This window comes from Hyaena hyaena, unplaced genomic scaffold, assembly GCF_003009895.1.
Source record: "Hyaena hyaena isolate Hyena2069 unplaced genomic scaffold, ASM300989v1 scaffold_120, whole genome shotgun sequence".
NCBI lineage: Eukaryota > Metazoa > Chordata > Mammalia > Carnivora > Hyaenidae > Hyaena > Hyaena hyaena.
In genome coordinates this window covers 615,293-628,260 of record NW_024080752.1, presented here as the reverse complement: position 1 = coordinate 628,260, position 12,968 = coordinate 615,293, and the positions used below count along the sequence as shown (strand labels likewise).

The 12,968-nt window shown below is 37.3% G+C and overlaps 1 protein-coding gene across 6 annotated transcripts in view; it reads right to left on the bottom strand.

Moving 5' to 3' along the window:
- Positions 1 to 12,968, bottom strand: part of MYO5A (myosin VA) — a 188,842-nt gene that overhangs the window by 96,972 nt on the left and 78,902 nt on the right. For all 6 annotated transcript variants that reach the window (XM_039237099.1, XM_039237101.1, XM_039237102.1 and 3 more), the window contains exons 5-6: positions 6,112 to 6,268; positions 934 to 1,077 (exon numbers count right to left, since the gene is read on the bottom strand). In XM_039237099.1, coding sequence (XP_039093030.1) covers positions 934 to 1,077; positions 6,112 to 6,268 — 301 coding nt within the window. The remainder of the gene's footprint in view (positions 1 to 933; positions 1,078 to 6,111; positions 6,269 to 12,968) is intronic.

Below are 12,968 nucleotides of genomic sequence, written 5' to 3'. Positions count from 1 at the left end.
TCATTTTAGTTTATATATTTTAACATCAATAAAATACTTTACAAAATAGAAAATAAATCATGTACAATTCTAACATCGTTTCTTAGTATTTCCTGACAGTCCTTTTACTACATACATACTTCAAAAAAATACAACTGTAATAAAACTGAATCCTTATACTCTACCACCAAATGCTTGAATTCTGTAGTGTATTCAGTTGACTAAAGAATAATGTGTCCTCAAGGTCAGGTTTGATGCCCAAAGGGGCTTATGTCTGGCAAAGAAGATTTTCTAAATTAATTTATTTATTTTGAGAGAGAGACAAAGGCAGAGAGGGGGTGGGGGGGAGAGAGAATTCCAAGCAGGTTCCACACTGTCGGCATGGAGTCTGATGCAGGGCTCGAACTCACAAACTGTGAGATCATGATCTGAGCTGAAACCAAGAGCTAGATGCTCAACTGACTAAGCCACCCAGGTACCCCTGGTAAAGAAGATTTTTTAACTTTCATTATTCTATCTAAATAATATCATATTCTAAGAGAGGGGAAGGAAGATAGAAGGACAAGGAACTGAGTTCAAACTGTAAGTCACTGAAAGCATATCCCAATGTCTTCCCTATCAACTGGGAAATATGAGAGTTAAGACTAAACTAAGAGTATCTCTTTTAAATAAGCTTTTCCTACCAGCATCTGTAGGAAAAATCAAAACCATTAAGCCGAAACCAGTGCCGAGTCCCAGAAATTATTAGTCTAATAGGTACTGTCCTGCCTCTGACAGGTACCATTTTACATACTGTGGTCCAAATGTGGTCTGTAGTAATACTGTCATAAGTTATTAAGACTTGTAAGTTATAAACTCAAGAGTTATCTGCAAATAAAATTCACACTAGCCAGAATGAAATCTGAAATTATTGAGAATCTAATACAGATATTTATGGGTTCCTGCCCGGCTTACCTGGAATACCACTCTGGATTTCTCTAAAAGGTAAGTTCTCATATTGGCACCAATGATTCGATATCTCTTATCAAAACCAATTTCAATATACTTCCCAAAACGGCTGCTGTTATCATTCCTGGTTGTCTTAGCATTTCCGATGGACTAAGAAGCAAGGGGGAAAATAGTTATTTTAGAAGTACAGTTCATGACATGATACTTACAGAGTTTGTTCAGGAAGAGAAAGGACAGAACAGAACACAGCCCTTTTTAACTTATTCCTTTAAGAACAGAACCAACTTTGTCCCTGCAGGTACCAGGGTATGCTTTGCCCACTGTGCAACCACACAGATACCCACTAATAGTTCATATTTGTCTTGTTATTCTCACACAAATTATTTTCAGGAACAGCAAACTTGAGCCCAGCAGCTTGGAGATTTTCACACCATTTGCGGTATCAGAGCACACTGATTCAAGTTAACAAGGAAAGAAACGGATGGGAATGGGGGCTGCCAAGGCAAGGCCTCATAGTTATACACTAGGGTTTGGATTTCCTGAAAAACTTAGGCTGTGTAATGTAAATAACCTGGTTAAGAAAAATTAGTATTTTCATGGAGATGCTGCTCTGGTGTTTAGAGTCTTTTTAGCTCGAAGTTTCTATCATTCTATCCTGTGACAACAAATGCCTGGTTAGACCGTTTATTAGCAGAGTATTAATAATTACCCACCCAATTCAAAGCTATTTTCAGAAACCAGACACAGTAAAATCTGCCCTTGGAATTTTACAGTTGTATCTATCTTGCAAAATATCTGCTATAGAATTTAGAGAATGTAACTTTGTTAATTTTTTATATAACTTAAAAGATTAAGATAATATACATACTACCTTTTTCAATGTTTGTTTATTTATTTTGAGAGTGGAGGAGAGGGGCAGAGGAAAAGACAGAGAATCTCAAGTTGGATCCATGCTCAGCAAGGAGCCAGATGTGGGGCTCAGTCTCACAACTATGAGATAATGACCTGAGCCAAGAAGATCATGACTTAAGATGAAATCAAGAGTCAGATGCTTAAGTGATTGAGACACCCAGATGCCCCTCATACGAACTACTTTCTGACTTAAGTAACATGCTTCCATAAAGTTTTCTTTCATGGAAAAGCAAAAACACAAGTGTAGTAGGAAAACCAAGTGTTCACACAATGCGTATATTAAATGTTTAATAAACAATTTCACATAAGATTAATACCATTTTCTTGTGCAAAACCTGAGGCTATCAGAATTAATATATTAGAACCATAGCAAAAGAAAGACATGAAATGCTCTGGAGTATTAAAAAAGCATTCCAAATATAAGCGATGACAACAGTAATAACATAGCCACAAAAAATCAATACATTAGATTCTCTGATCAATCAAATAAAGCACATTTTCACTCTCTGAAATACAAGGCAAGTATTGTCCTATTTTGCTTGGCAGTGAGAACACTGCTGCATTTCAGATTAACATTTTAAATGGAAAGAGGTGGTGGAAAGCTATCTTCCAAGCAAAATAAGACAAACAAATGTAGCCTAAGATAATTTAACAATATAGACATTTACTTAGATATTCTCTTTCTTGATGGCATGAAAAGCACAACAAAAAGTCTCCCTATATTCCAGTTATTTTTATTTTATTTAGAAAAAGAAATTAATGATAAATGCAGGATTTTCTTTCACTGCACATTTTGTTCACTACTCTGTCAAAGAGCAGAGGAAGAAGATGTAGTAATTGTGGCAGTGGCTGTTACAGCCACCGAGTGCTTAACAGGCACTATCCCAAGCACCTTCCTGCCAGCAACTGAGGAAGCTGGGGAGGGAGGGCCGTAGCCACTCCTTCCTCCCTTACTCTATCCCACCTTCCAGATGCCATCTCTCTCCTAGCTACTCAGAGTGGGAGTCCATGCAGCCAAGCTGTCAAAACAGTACTACACTCTATAAGAAGCACCAGTGAGTAGGCCAGAGTTGAAACAAACCCCTCCCCAATGTCCTTGACTAAAACATATTTAAACATAGAACAAAGAATGGTAGAAGAAACAAATGAAATAGAAGTCTGAAGATCTGGGTATTAGACCAGGCCCTACTACTAACTTGCCAACATTTAATCCTCTGAGGAATGCTAGTGTCTCCAAGTGTAAAATGACTAGGAGAGATAAGCTCTAGGGTCCTTTTCAAAACTGAAACTATACGATGCTAAGCTCTGAACCTGGTAAGGAAAGAAGGTTCTATAAACAATACCTTTTTCATTCCCTCTAATTGCTCCCTCTGCCTTTTTTAAATGTTTTTTTTTTTTTATTTATTTCTGAGAGAGAGACAGACAGACAGACAGACAGACAGTGTGAGCAGGGGAGGGTCAGAGAGAGAGGGAGACACAGAATCTGAAACAGGCTCCAGGCTCTGAGCTGGCAGTCGCAGGGCTCGAACCAAGCAGCTGTGAGATTATGACCTGAGCCAAAGTCATACACTTAACTGACTGAGCCACCCAGGTGCCCCAGCCCCCTCTGCCTTTTAAGTACTATATTTACAACAGGCTCCCTTAATGCTATTTTCATTTCAGTTAGCAAGAAACTACTAAGGAGAAGTTTTGTGGACTTATTGATTTCAGTGAAGTGTTGAGTGAGTTCCTCCTCTTTACTAAAAGGATAAAAAATCATCAACTATGGTTATTAAAGATGTAAAAGAATATTAAGACCCAGGATGCCCCAAGATTAGGATGAAAATTTACTGGAGGAAAAGAAAACATGACAAAATGAGCAAAAAAGACTCATTTATCTGTGCCTCATTTATATTTTGCCAAACAGCCTATGCTGAGGATGAGGAGCTTGCTTTCTAGATGATAATGTGGAAATCTCCTTAGCCACTGGGCTGTGATGTTAATGTAGGATGCTCATTATCCTGGGGGTTTCAGATCACTGGAGACCCAGACCTGCCATTCTTGACATCACAGTAAAGGACTCTGATATACAGTCTTGAGAAGCAGGTTTAAAGTTACAAACTCAATATTTCATCTATGTCTTCCTCCTATGACTGCAAACTCTGTTACCATTCTTAAGCCCCAGATTCCATTTTAATCTTTCAAATTGGGATGCCCTCATTTGTAGTTATTGAAAATTAGTTCTCTCTTTGCCAAATTTTCTGAATCCAAATTCCTTTAGAAAAACTACACAATATAGAAAACAGCTAAGCATAATTTTTTTTCAGTCTAGCAAACAAGGTAAATTCTTCATAACTACATATTAAAAAGTAGTATTTGTGGCCATTCCAATATCTCTCCTACTAACACAACTGATAAATGTATTGTAGAAAAACCAATGTCCTATTTTTTGAATGAGACTATAGCAAGGTCATAAAATATGTCATTCAACTTGACATATTCTAGAAGGTTCATTCCAGACTTACATTATTATACGGTCCAGGCCTAGAAAAGGTGGGCTTCCCTCATGCCATCACAATTTAGACTGGGATATTCTAACATTTGGGACAAAGAATGAGCTAAATTATTGCCAAATACAGAGAGTTTGTCGTTGTAACCAAAAATAGTCAAACTGATGGTAGGAAGCAAAGCAAAGGCCTGTTGTTTTCTGACCCAAACCCCAAAACTGGCTCTACAGATTATATTTCCCCAATATTAACTGTGGCATCCAGAACTACAGTTGACATCTCTAGCTTAAATTCTTTTGAAATCTTAGTATTTGCTTAAAATCTCTACTATTCTTTTTGGCATAAACTTCTGTTTCCCCCAGTCTGTGCCACTTCAGAAAGATTCTCCAGTTCTCTTTCCACAGTGCACATAGCCCAGGCAGCCCCACAACTTTCCCAGCATATCCTGTCCTCTCAATCCCAAGAACAGAAGACATGCTGCTCTGGAGGACAGCCCTGTGGGCAAGGGCTCACAGCGTTCTGTTCTGAAGTGTCACACACGGCACTGCAAACCAGGCATGTTTACCTCTGGACTGATTATTGCAAAAACCACTTGTACCACAGGTGCACCAGGCCAGTTTTAAACTCCGTCTGTGTTTGGGTGACAAATAAGGCTTGACAAAGGAAAAAAACAGGAATAAACAATGCTGACTTGAATTTTTAATGAGAAAGTTTTATGCCTGTCTAAAATAATTTCTATTATTAACAAGAAATACTTCTCTCCAGTTAATGGGACTACTTAGAAAAACGTTTGACTTTCATAAAATCATATTAATAGATAGCTAATTCTCTAATTACAAATCCTGATATATCCAAATTCTCACACAAACAGGTCCACTTTCTTTGACACAAGCATTTCCACTTTGTATACATATTTCACCTTTGTTTTTTTAAAAAAAAATTTATGTTTTATTTATTTTTGAGAGAGAGACAGCATGAGCACGGGAGGGTCAGAGAGAGAGGGAGTCACAGAATCCAAAGCAGGCACCAGGCTCTGAGATAGCTGTCAGCACAGAGCCTGACGCGGGGCTTGTACCCACAAACCACGAGATCATGACCTGAGCCGAAGCCGGACGCTTAACCGACTGAGCCACCCAGGCGCCCCTATATTTCACCTTTGAAAGGACGTCTTTTTGTAGTTTGTCCTTTCTCAGGAATTTACTAAATTCTACTGAATTTCTTTTTCTAGCCTACAGCTTTGTGATGTACTTGACAGAAACAAGAAGAAAACTGTTTGTAAGATCATGACTTAAGCTTACAGTTCAAATTTGGGGGAAAGATATAGAAACAGCTAAGAGGTTGTATTAAGTATGGAAAATGCAATGTGGGCAAAGGGATGATAAAATTCTTCATGCATAAGCATGGAGAATCCTATGAACTCAGAATTAGAGGGAAATGAGGAACACACTTCTACTATAAGAAACAATAGATAGGAGTCAAATAACTAGGAGCATAGAAATTTAGAAAATGAAATACCACTGCCAGCTATTTAGAGGAAACAATTCAAAGGTAGATTAAAAGTGCAGAATTATGGAATAAAGTAAATGCCTCCACAGCTGGACTTCATGCAAATGTCTACCTTACAGACTTTTTACTTTCCTGAGATCTTTTCTTACTAATATGTAGAAAAGTATTTTCCCACTTTCAGTGGCCAGGACATCCCAGACTTTCTTACATGTGCTGTTTCAATCCATTTTTTGAGCATGTTTCTTAAGAGAATATAGTAACAAGGCTGCTGCTGTCTTACCTCCATAATGGGGTTGGAGGCCAAGACCTTTTCCTCAACATTGGCTTCACTGGCAGAACCACTTACAGTTGCAAAGTATCGCATGGCATACTTAGCTGAAACTGTTTTTCCTGCCCCAGACTCTCCACTTACGATGATGGACTGATTTCGTTCATCTCTGTAAAAAAAAGAAGAGTAACTGTCAGTGTGCCGACTCCTGAATGTAATTAACATTTCCTCTGTGCTCTCATCAGAGAGCCATGGTGAATTTCTCCTGGTTCGTATGTCCACCAATATGGGAAGGAACATAAGAATGATATTTCCTAATAAAAATAACTACTTACAGGACACCTGGGTGGCTCAGTCAATTAAGTGTCTGACTCCATTTTGGCTCAGGTCATGATCTCACGGGTTTGTGAGTTTGAGCCCCATACTGGGCTCTGTGCTAATGCTGCAGAGCCTGCTTGGGATTCTCTCTCTCCCTCTTTCTCTCTGAACTTCCCCTCTCGCATGTGCATTCTATCTTTCTCCCTCTCTCTTAAAATAAATAAATAAACAAACAAAAAAAAAAAACCATAACTACTTAAAAACTAGTAGTGAACAGAGAGGGGGAAGAAGATATCAAGCATCAAATCAAAGAATATCACATCTAAGTGTGAATCTATAATAGAGGGTCTCTGAATTTTTTGTGTGTATACATCTGAAATACATTATTTGATTTCTGGATAATAATTCTAGTATATTACAGTACTGTTGTTAATCACCTCAGAACAGAAAGGACACACAGCAAAGGAATTTGGAAGAAAATCCTATTAAAATTACAAACTAACAGTTAATAGTCCATAAAGTAATGTCTCACACAAACTCCAGCTCCTGCTGAAAGTATCTTCATTAGTAGAGAAGAAACGGTTCATTTATTTGTTGGTGATTTGTCCAAATATGTCAGAACTCAAATACTATCTGCTATTACATCTTTAATTCATCCACACAATGACTCAAAAACTCTGATATACTTGCTCAGGAGACTATCATTTTTTTGAGGATAAAGACCTAGATCATCTTTATCTTTAATATCCAGCACCTAGTCCAGAGCCTGACACATCACAGATACTCAATAAGTGTGTATTGATTATAAGTAAACAGAAGTTCAATATACAATCTAGCCTAATAATAAATCTCTCTGCTTAGACTCCAATTTATACTAGAACAGAAGTAGGAAACTTGTACTTCCTGAGATGGAACCAGCAATCAGCTTTTCATCAAAATAACAGAACAAGTACATAAAGGTGGTATCATTTGTGCCCTTAATTTACAAAGGGACAGGATCAAGATAACTTCAAAGATTTTTAGTGGGACTATCCTATAAGGCCAAAAGATGGGGAGGTTATTCTACTACAGAAGATGATCTTTTTATCTTTTAAAGGAGACTTATTTATCCAACAAATACACCTAATACACCTATCAAACACCTACTGCATGCTAAACATTGTGCTAAATACTAGGGACACAAATAGAATAAGCTGGGATCTGTGTCCTCAAGTGGGTAATAGTCTAACAGGAATGAGAGAGCTAGTAATTAAATATTAAAATACTTGTGATGGGGCACTGAAAGGAGGAAGAGATTATCAAGAAAGGCTCCCTAGAGAAGATACCAGTACAAGGTCTAGAACTTGGAAACTAACTAGGAAACTAACTAGAACGTTTTCCTAACTAGGAAAAAGCAAGGGATGAAGCAGTTAGAAAGGAAACATACCAGGGAAAAGAGATAACAAAATAAAAGCTCAGAAGCATGAGAAATTACAATTATAATTTTAACGAGAAGTTATAATTCAGTTTGGCTGGAACATGGAGTTATGACAGATAAGGTTGCAGAGATGATCAGGAACCTGACCATAAATCTTACATGAGAGGTTAAGGAATCTGAAGTTTACCTAAAAATGATGGAGTGCCATTACAGGATTTTAAACAGAAGATAACACAATCTAGTTAGTAAAAATCACACTGGCAGCAATGTGGAGTATCCGCAGCAGGGAATCCAGATGAAAAGTTATGAAAGTCTGAGTAAAGGCTGTGGTGGTCCTGACTGAGAGGGGAGATGGGTTTCAGAGACATCAAAGTGATAGAATTCACAGCGTTTGGCAATAAATGTTCAAAGTAGAAATTTAGGACTTTTCTGAGGAAAAGTTTCTTTCTCTTTTGAGAAATGAGGCTAACTGTCTTATTTTATAGACCTTGAAAAATACAGTGGGAGTACACAGTTGAGGCCTGACTACACACACTTATATCACACTACCAGGGACAGATAGCAGCCTATTCCTGACACCCAGACTCCCATATTGTGGGGAAATCAGGAGGATCAAGGTGACAACCAAGGAATGCTTAATTTGTATAGTACAAGCTTGCATGTAATCCCCATCTTTATGACACAACATGGAATCTCATACTCATCATCTCATTTTCTTTTTACTTGAATTTGTAGGTAGAACTGGATACTCCCATTGTCTCTGTTCATTCATAACTTATTTCAAGATAAATCATCTACTAAAACAGTTCTCATTGTGGCTCCAGTGCGCTTTCTTTTAGTTATTTAAGACATTCCCAGAATTCACCTTTTTTGAAACATTAATCAAGGCACAGTATCAACAGTTTTTGGATTCCCTTCTACAATATGAGTAGGAAAATGATCTCTTTGTAATTCAGCTCTGTCACTATGCCCTGTGGGACAGCACTCCTTCCAAGAGCAAACAAAGTGAGGAGACTTCCACAAGTCCAACAAAATTATTAATGTGAACTGCTAAACTGTACTGCCTTTAAAAGGCTACTTCAAGTCAATATCAAAAGTATCAAAAATCAATAAAAAAATTCAAGTTAAAGAGCCCTTTCCTATAATATGAGGAAGAAGAAAAATATAAAGACAATAAGATCAAAAATTGTTCAAATGAACAGAGATTTGTACAAATACACACATACATGCACTGATAGAAAGCACATGCCATATACATTTTCTTTTCTAGGACAAAGGATCCTGGATCCATATGATCAATAGTTTTTAAATGTTTTTAAGGGATTTTATTATTTCCTTTATATTTCCCCAACATTTTGGCAGACAGTTTTCCCTTTTTCCCAAGGTTAGTAGAGCATTCCATCTTAAATCCAGGGGTCCTCCAGAGAAGAAACATTGCGCAAGTGGGGCAAGGGCAGAGAAAGAGGGAGAAAGAATCCCAAGCAGGCTCTGCACTAACAGCGCATAGCCCAATGTGGGGCTCATGAACTGTGAGATCATGATCTGAGCTGAAATCAAGAGTCAGAGGCTTACCCAACTATGCCACCAAGGTGCTATTTTTATTTATCAAAATAAAAAGCTTTTGTACAACAAAACAAAAAAGGCAACCTACTGAATGGGAGAAGAGATTTGCAAATGACACATTCAATAAGGGGTTAACATCCAAACTATTTAAAGAACTTATACAAGTCAATACCAAAAACCCCCAAATATTCCAATTTAAAAATAGGCAGAAACCAAGAATAGACATTTTTCTACAGAAGACATACAGATGGCCAACAGACACATGAAAAGATGGTCGTCATCACTCATCATCAGGGGAATGCAAATCAAATCTACAATGAGATATCACTTCACACCTGTCAAATGGCTAAAATCAAAAAGAGAAGAAACAACAAGTGTTGGCAAAGATGTGGAAAAAAAGGAACCCTCATGCACTGTTGGTGAGAATGCAAGCTGATGAAGCCTCTGTGGAAGACAATATGGAGGTTCATCAAAAATGTAAAAATAGAATCACCCTATGATCCAGTAATTTCACTACTGGATATTTAGCTAAAAAAATAAATAAATAAAAACACTAATTTGAAAATATAGATTAGATATAAATATATGCCTATGTTTACTGGAGAATTATTTACAACAGCTAAGATATGGAAACAACACGAATGTCCATCCATAGCTGAATGGATGTGATATATTTACACAATGAAATGCTACTCAGCCATAAAAGACTGAGGTCCTACAATTTGCAACAACATGGATGGACCTAGAAGATATAATGCTAAGTGAAATAAGTCAGTCAGAGAAAGACAAATACCATAATGTCATTCACATGTGGAATTTAAGAAACAAAATAAATGAACAAAGAAAAAACACAAAAGAAAACAGATTTTTAAATACAGAGAACAAACTGGTGGTTGCCAGAGGGGAGGTGAGTTGGGAGGATGGGTGAAATAGGTGAAGGGGATTAAGAGTCCACTTATCGTGATGAGCACTGAATAATGTATAATAATCCTTTTTCTTCATCTCTATTCATTATAGAATTAGTGAATCTTTGTATTGTAAACCTAAATTAATGTAACACTGTATGTTAATTATACTTGAATAAAATACATAAATTTTTTTAAATTTATGGTTCAAGGTGAATATTACAAGGTGAATATCCTCTTCTATTCATTTGAGCTGTGAACTTTAAATGGTTATATATATGTAAATAATAATTTATAGTTCTTTGAAATTTTGATTATCTAATCAGCCAGTATTTATAATCCTTCAAGTACTCTTGTCCTTATTATAATACAAGAGCCTTCTTTCTACTTTTAGGAAACAGATAGAACTTCAAAAGCCTGATAAAACCTAGTTAAAGAACAGAGATTCTCCACTTTTCATAAGGACAGATCAATCTGGACAGGTCCAATCAATAAGGACCATCTTAAGGATGCATGAACCACAGATTTATAATTTCTGGTTTGGACAGTTTCTCAAGGGCCTCTACAGTAATCCTAAATACCTGGGTACTAGGTGCCTTGGAGGTGAGCTCTTCTGACCTGTTCTATCAATGCTGGTTTCAGAAACTCTAATGTGAACTGAAAGTCCCCACCTAAAAATACTGCTTCATTCATTTATTCAACAAACATGTAATGAGCAGCCACAAAGTACCAATCATTTTATGAAGATAAAAGATTCTGGGGTCATTGCTTATTGAGAGAGACTGAAAGTACAGTTAAAATACAGTAAAGTATTGTTAGAAAAGAGGTCTGTACAAGAGCATTGAAATAAGGGAGGAAGGATATGAAATTGGTGGGAGATGTGAGGAGGGGAAGTCAGGAAATGTTTTCTTGAAAAGGTGACGTTTTAATTGACTTTTACATGATTAGGTGAAAAATAGATTGTATAAGAAGAAGGCAATGGGAATTAAGTTATAGAGAGACACCTGAAATCTAAGGGGAAAAATTATTCATGAATAGAATATCCACTCTGGGTTGATCAAAGAGAGGAGTTACACTTTAGTCCATTTTCCTTCTTTGGTCCTCAGTATCTGTATCTATCTAGTCTCTATATCTGTACCTATTTGGTCAGCCCAGTCTTTTCTTTCATCTATTAAGTTTTTATATTAGGGGCACCTGGGTGGCTCAGTCAGTTAAGTATCTGACTTGAGCCCAGATCATGATCTCACAGCTTTTGAGTTCGAGCTGACAGCTCAGAGCCTGGAGCCTGCTTCGGATTCTATGTCTCCTCTCTCTCTCCCCCTCCTCCATTCACGCTCTGTCTCTCTCTCTCTCAAAAATAATAAACATTAAAACTTTTTTCATTTTATATCAGGTGTATTCTTTTATAGATTTTCCTTTGGAACTTTACTCTTTAAAAAATGTAACCTCTCTAGTTCATCATATCATATTGAATACTATTCAGATCTTCTAAGACCATCAACCTGTTCTCTGCAAATTTAATGAGCATACTTTTCATTCACATCCTGGTCATTCATGACTAAGTAATGCGAACCTCAGACCTGACTCATGCGGAACACAACTAATAAATCCACCCATGTTGATGTTGACTCTCTGATAGCCATACACTGGGTGTTCCCATTTACCTTAGTTAACTGTACAAGCACCTACATCTAATTTTTAGCTTATAAGTAAACATGTTTGCACGAAACAAAATCTAGAGTTTTACTTTTTTGCAGGCAATCAATCTGTTTCTCCCTTATTTAACCACGTGTTAAAAAGAGAAAATATTGGGGCACCTGGGTGGCTCAGTTGGTTAAGCGTCTGACTTCAGCTCAGGTCATGATCTCATGGTTTGTGGGTTTGAGCCCCGCATCAGGCTCTGTGCTGATGGCTAGCTCAGAGCCTGGAGCCTCCTTCGGATTCTGTGTCTCCCTCTCTGTCTCTGACCCTCCCCTGCTCACGCCATCTCTCTCTCTCTCAGAAATTTTAAAAAAAGAGAGAGAAAATATTAAATTCATGTGATAGAAGGTTCTCTTCCAAAGTTGTGTTTTTTACTGTGATGACTTAGATGTGGCGTTAGCCAGCATTACAATGATTCCAAAACCAAACAAAGACCCCACTAAAAAGGAAAATTACAGACCAATTTCCCTGATGAACAGGGATGCAAAAATTCTCAACAAGATACTAGCAAACCAAATCCAACAATACACTAAAAGAATTATTCACCACAATCAAGTGGAGTATATTCCTGGGATGCAGGCCTAGTTCAATATCCACAAATCAATCAATGTGACAGATGACATTAATAAAAAAAAAAAGGATAAGAACCACATGATCCTCTCAATAGACACAGAGAAAGCATTTGACAAAATACAGCATCCTTTCTTGATAAAAACCCTCAAGAAAGTAGGGGTAGAGGGAACATACCTCAAGATCATAAAGGCCATACACAAAAGACTCACAGCTAATATCATCCTCAATGGGGAAGAACTGACAGCTTTCCCCGTAAGGTCAGGAACACAACAGGGATGTCCACTCTCACCATTGCTGTTCAACATAGTGTTGGAAGTCCTAGCCTCAGCAATCAGACAATAGAAAGAAATAAAAGGCATCCAAACTGGCAAGGAAGAAATCAAACTTCCACT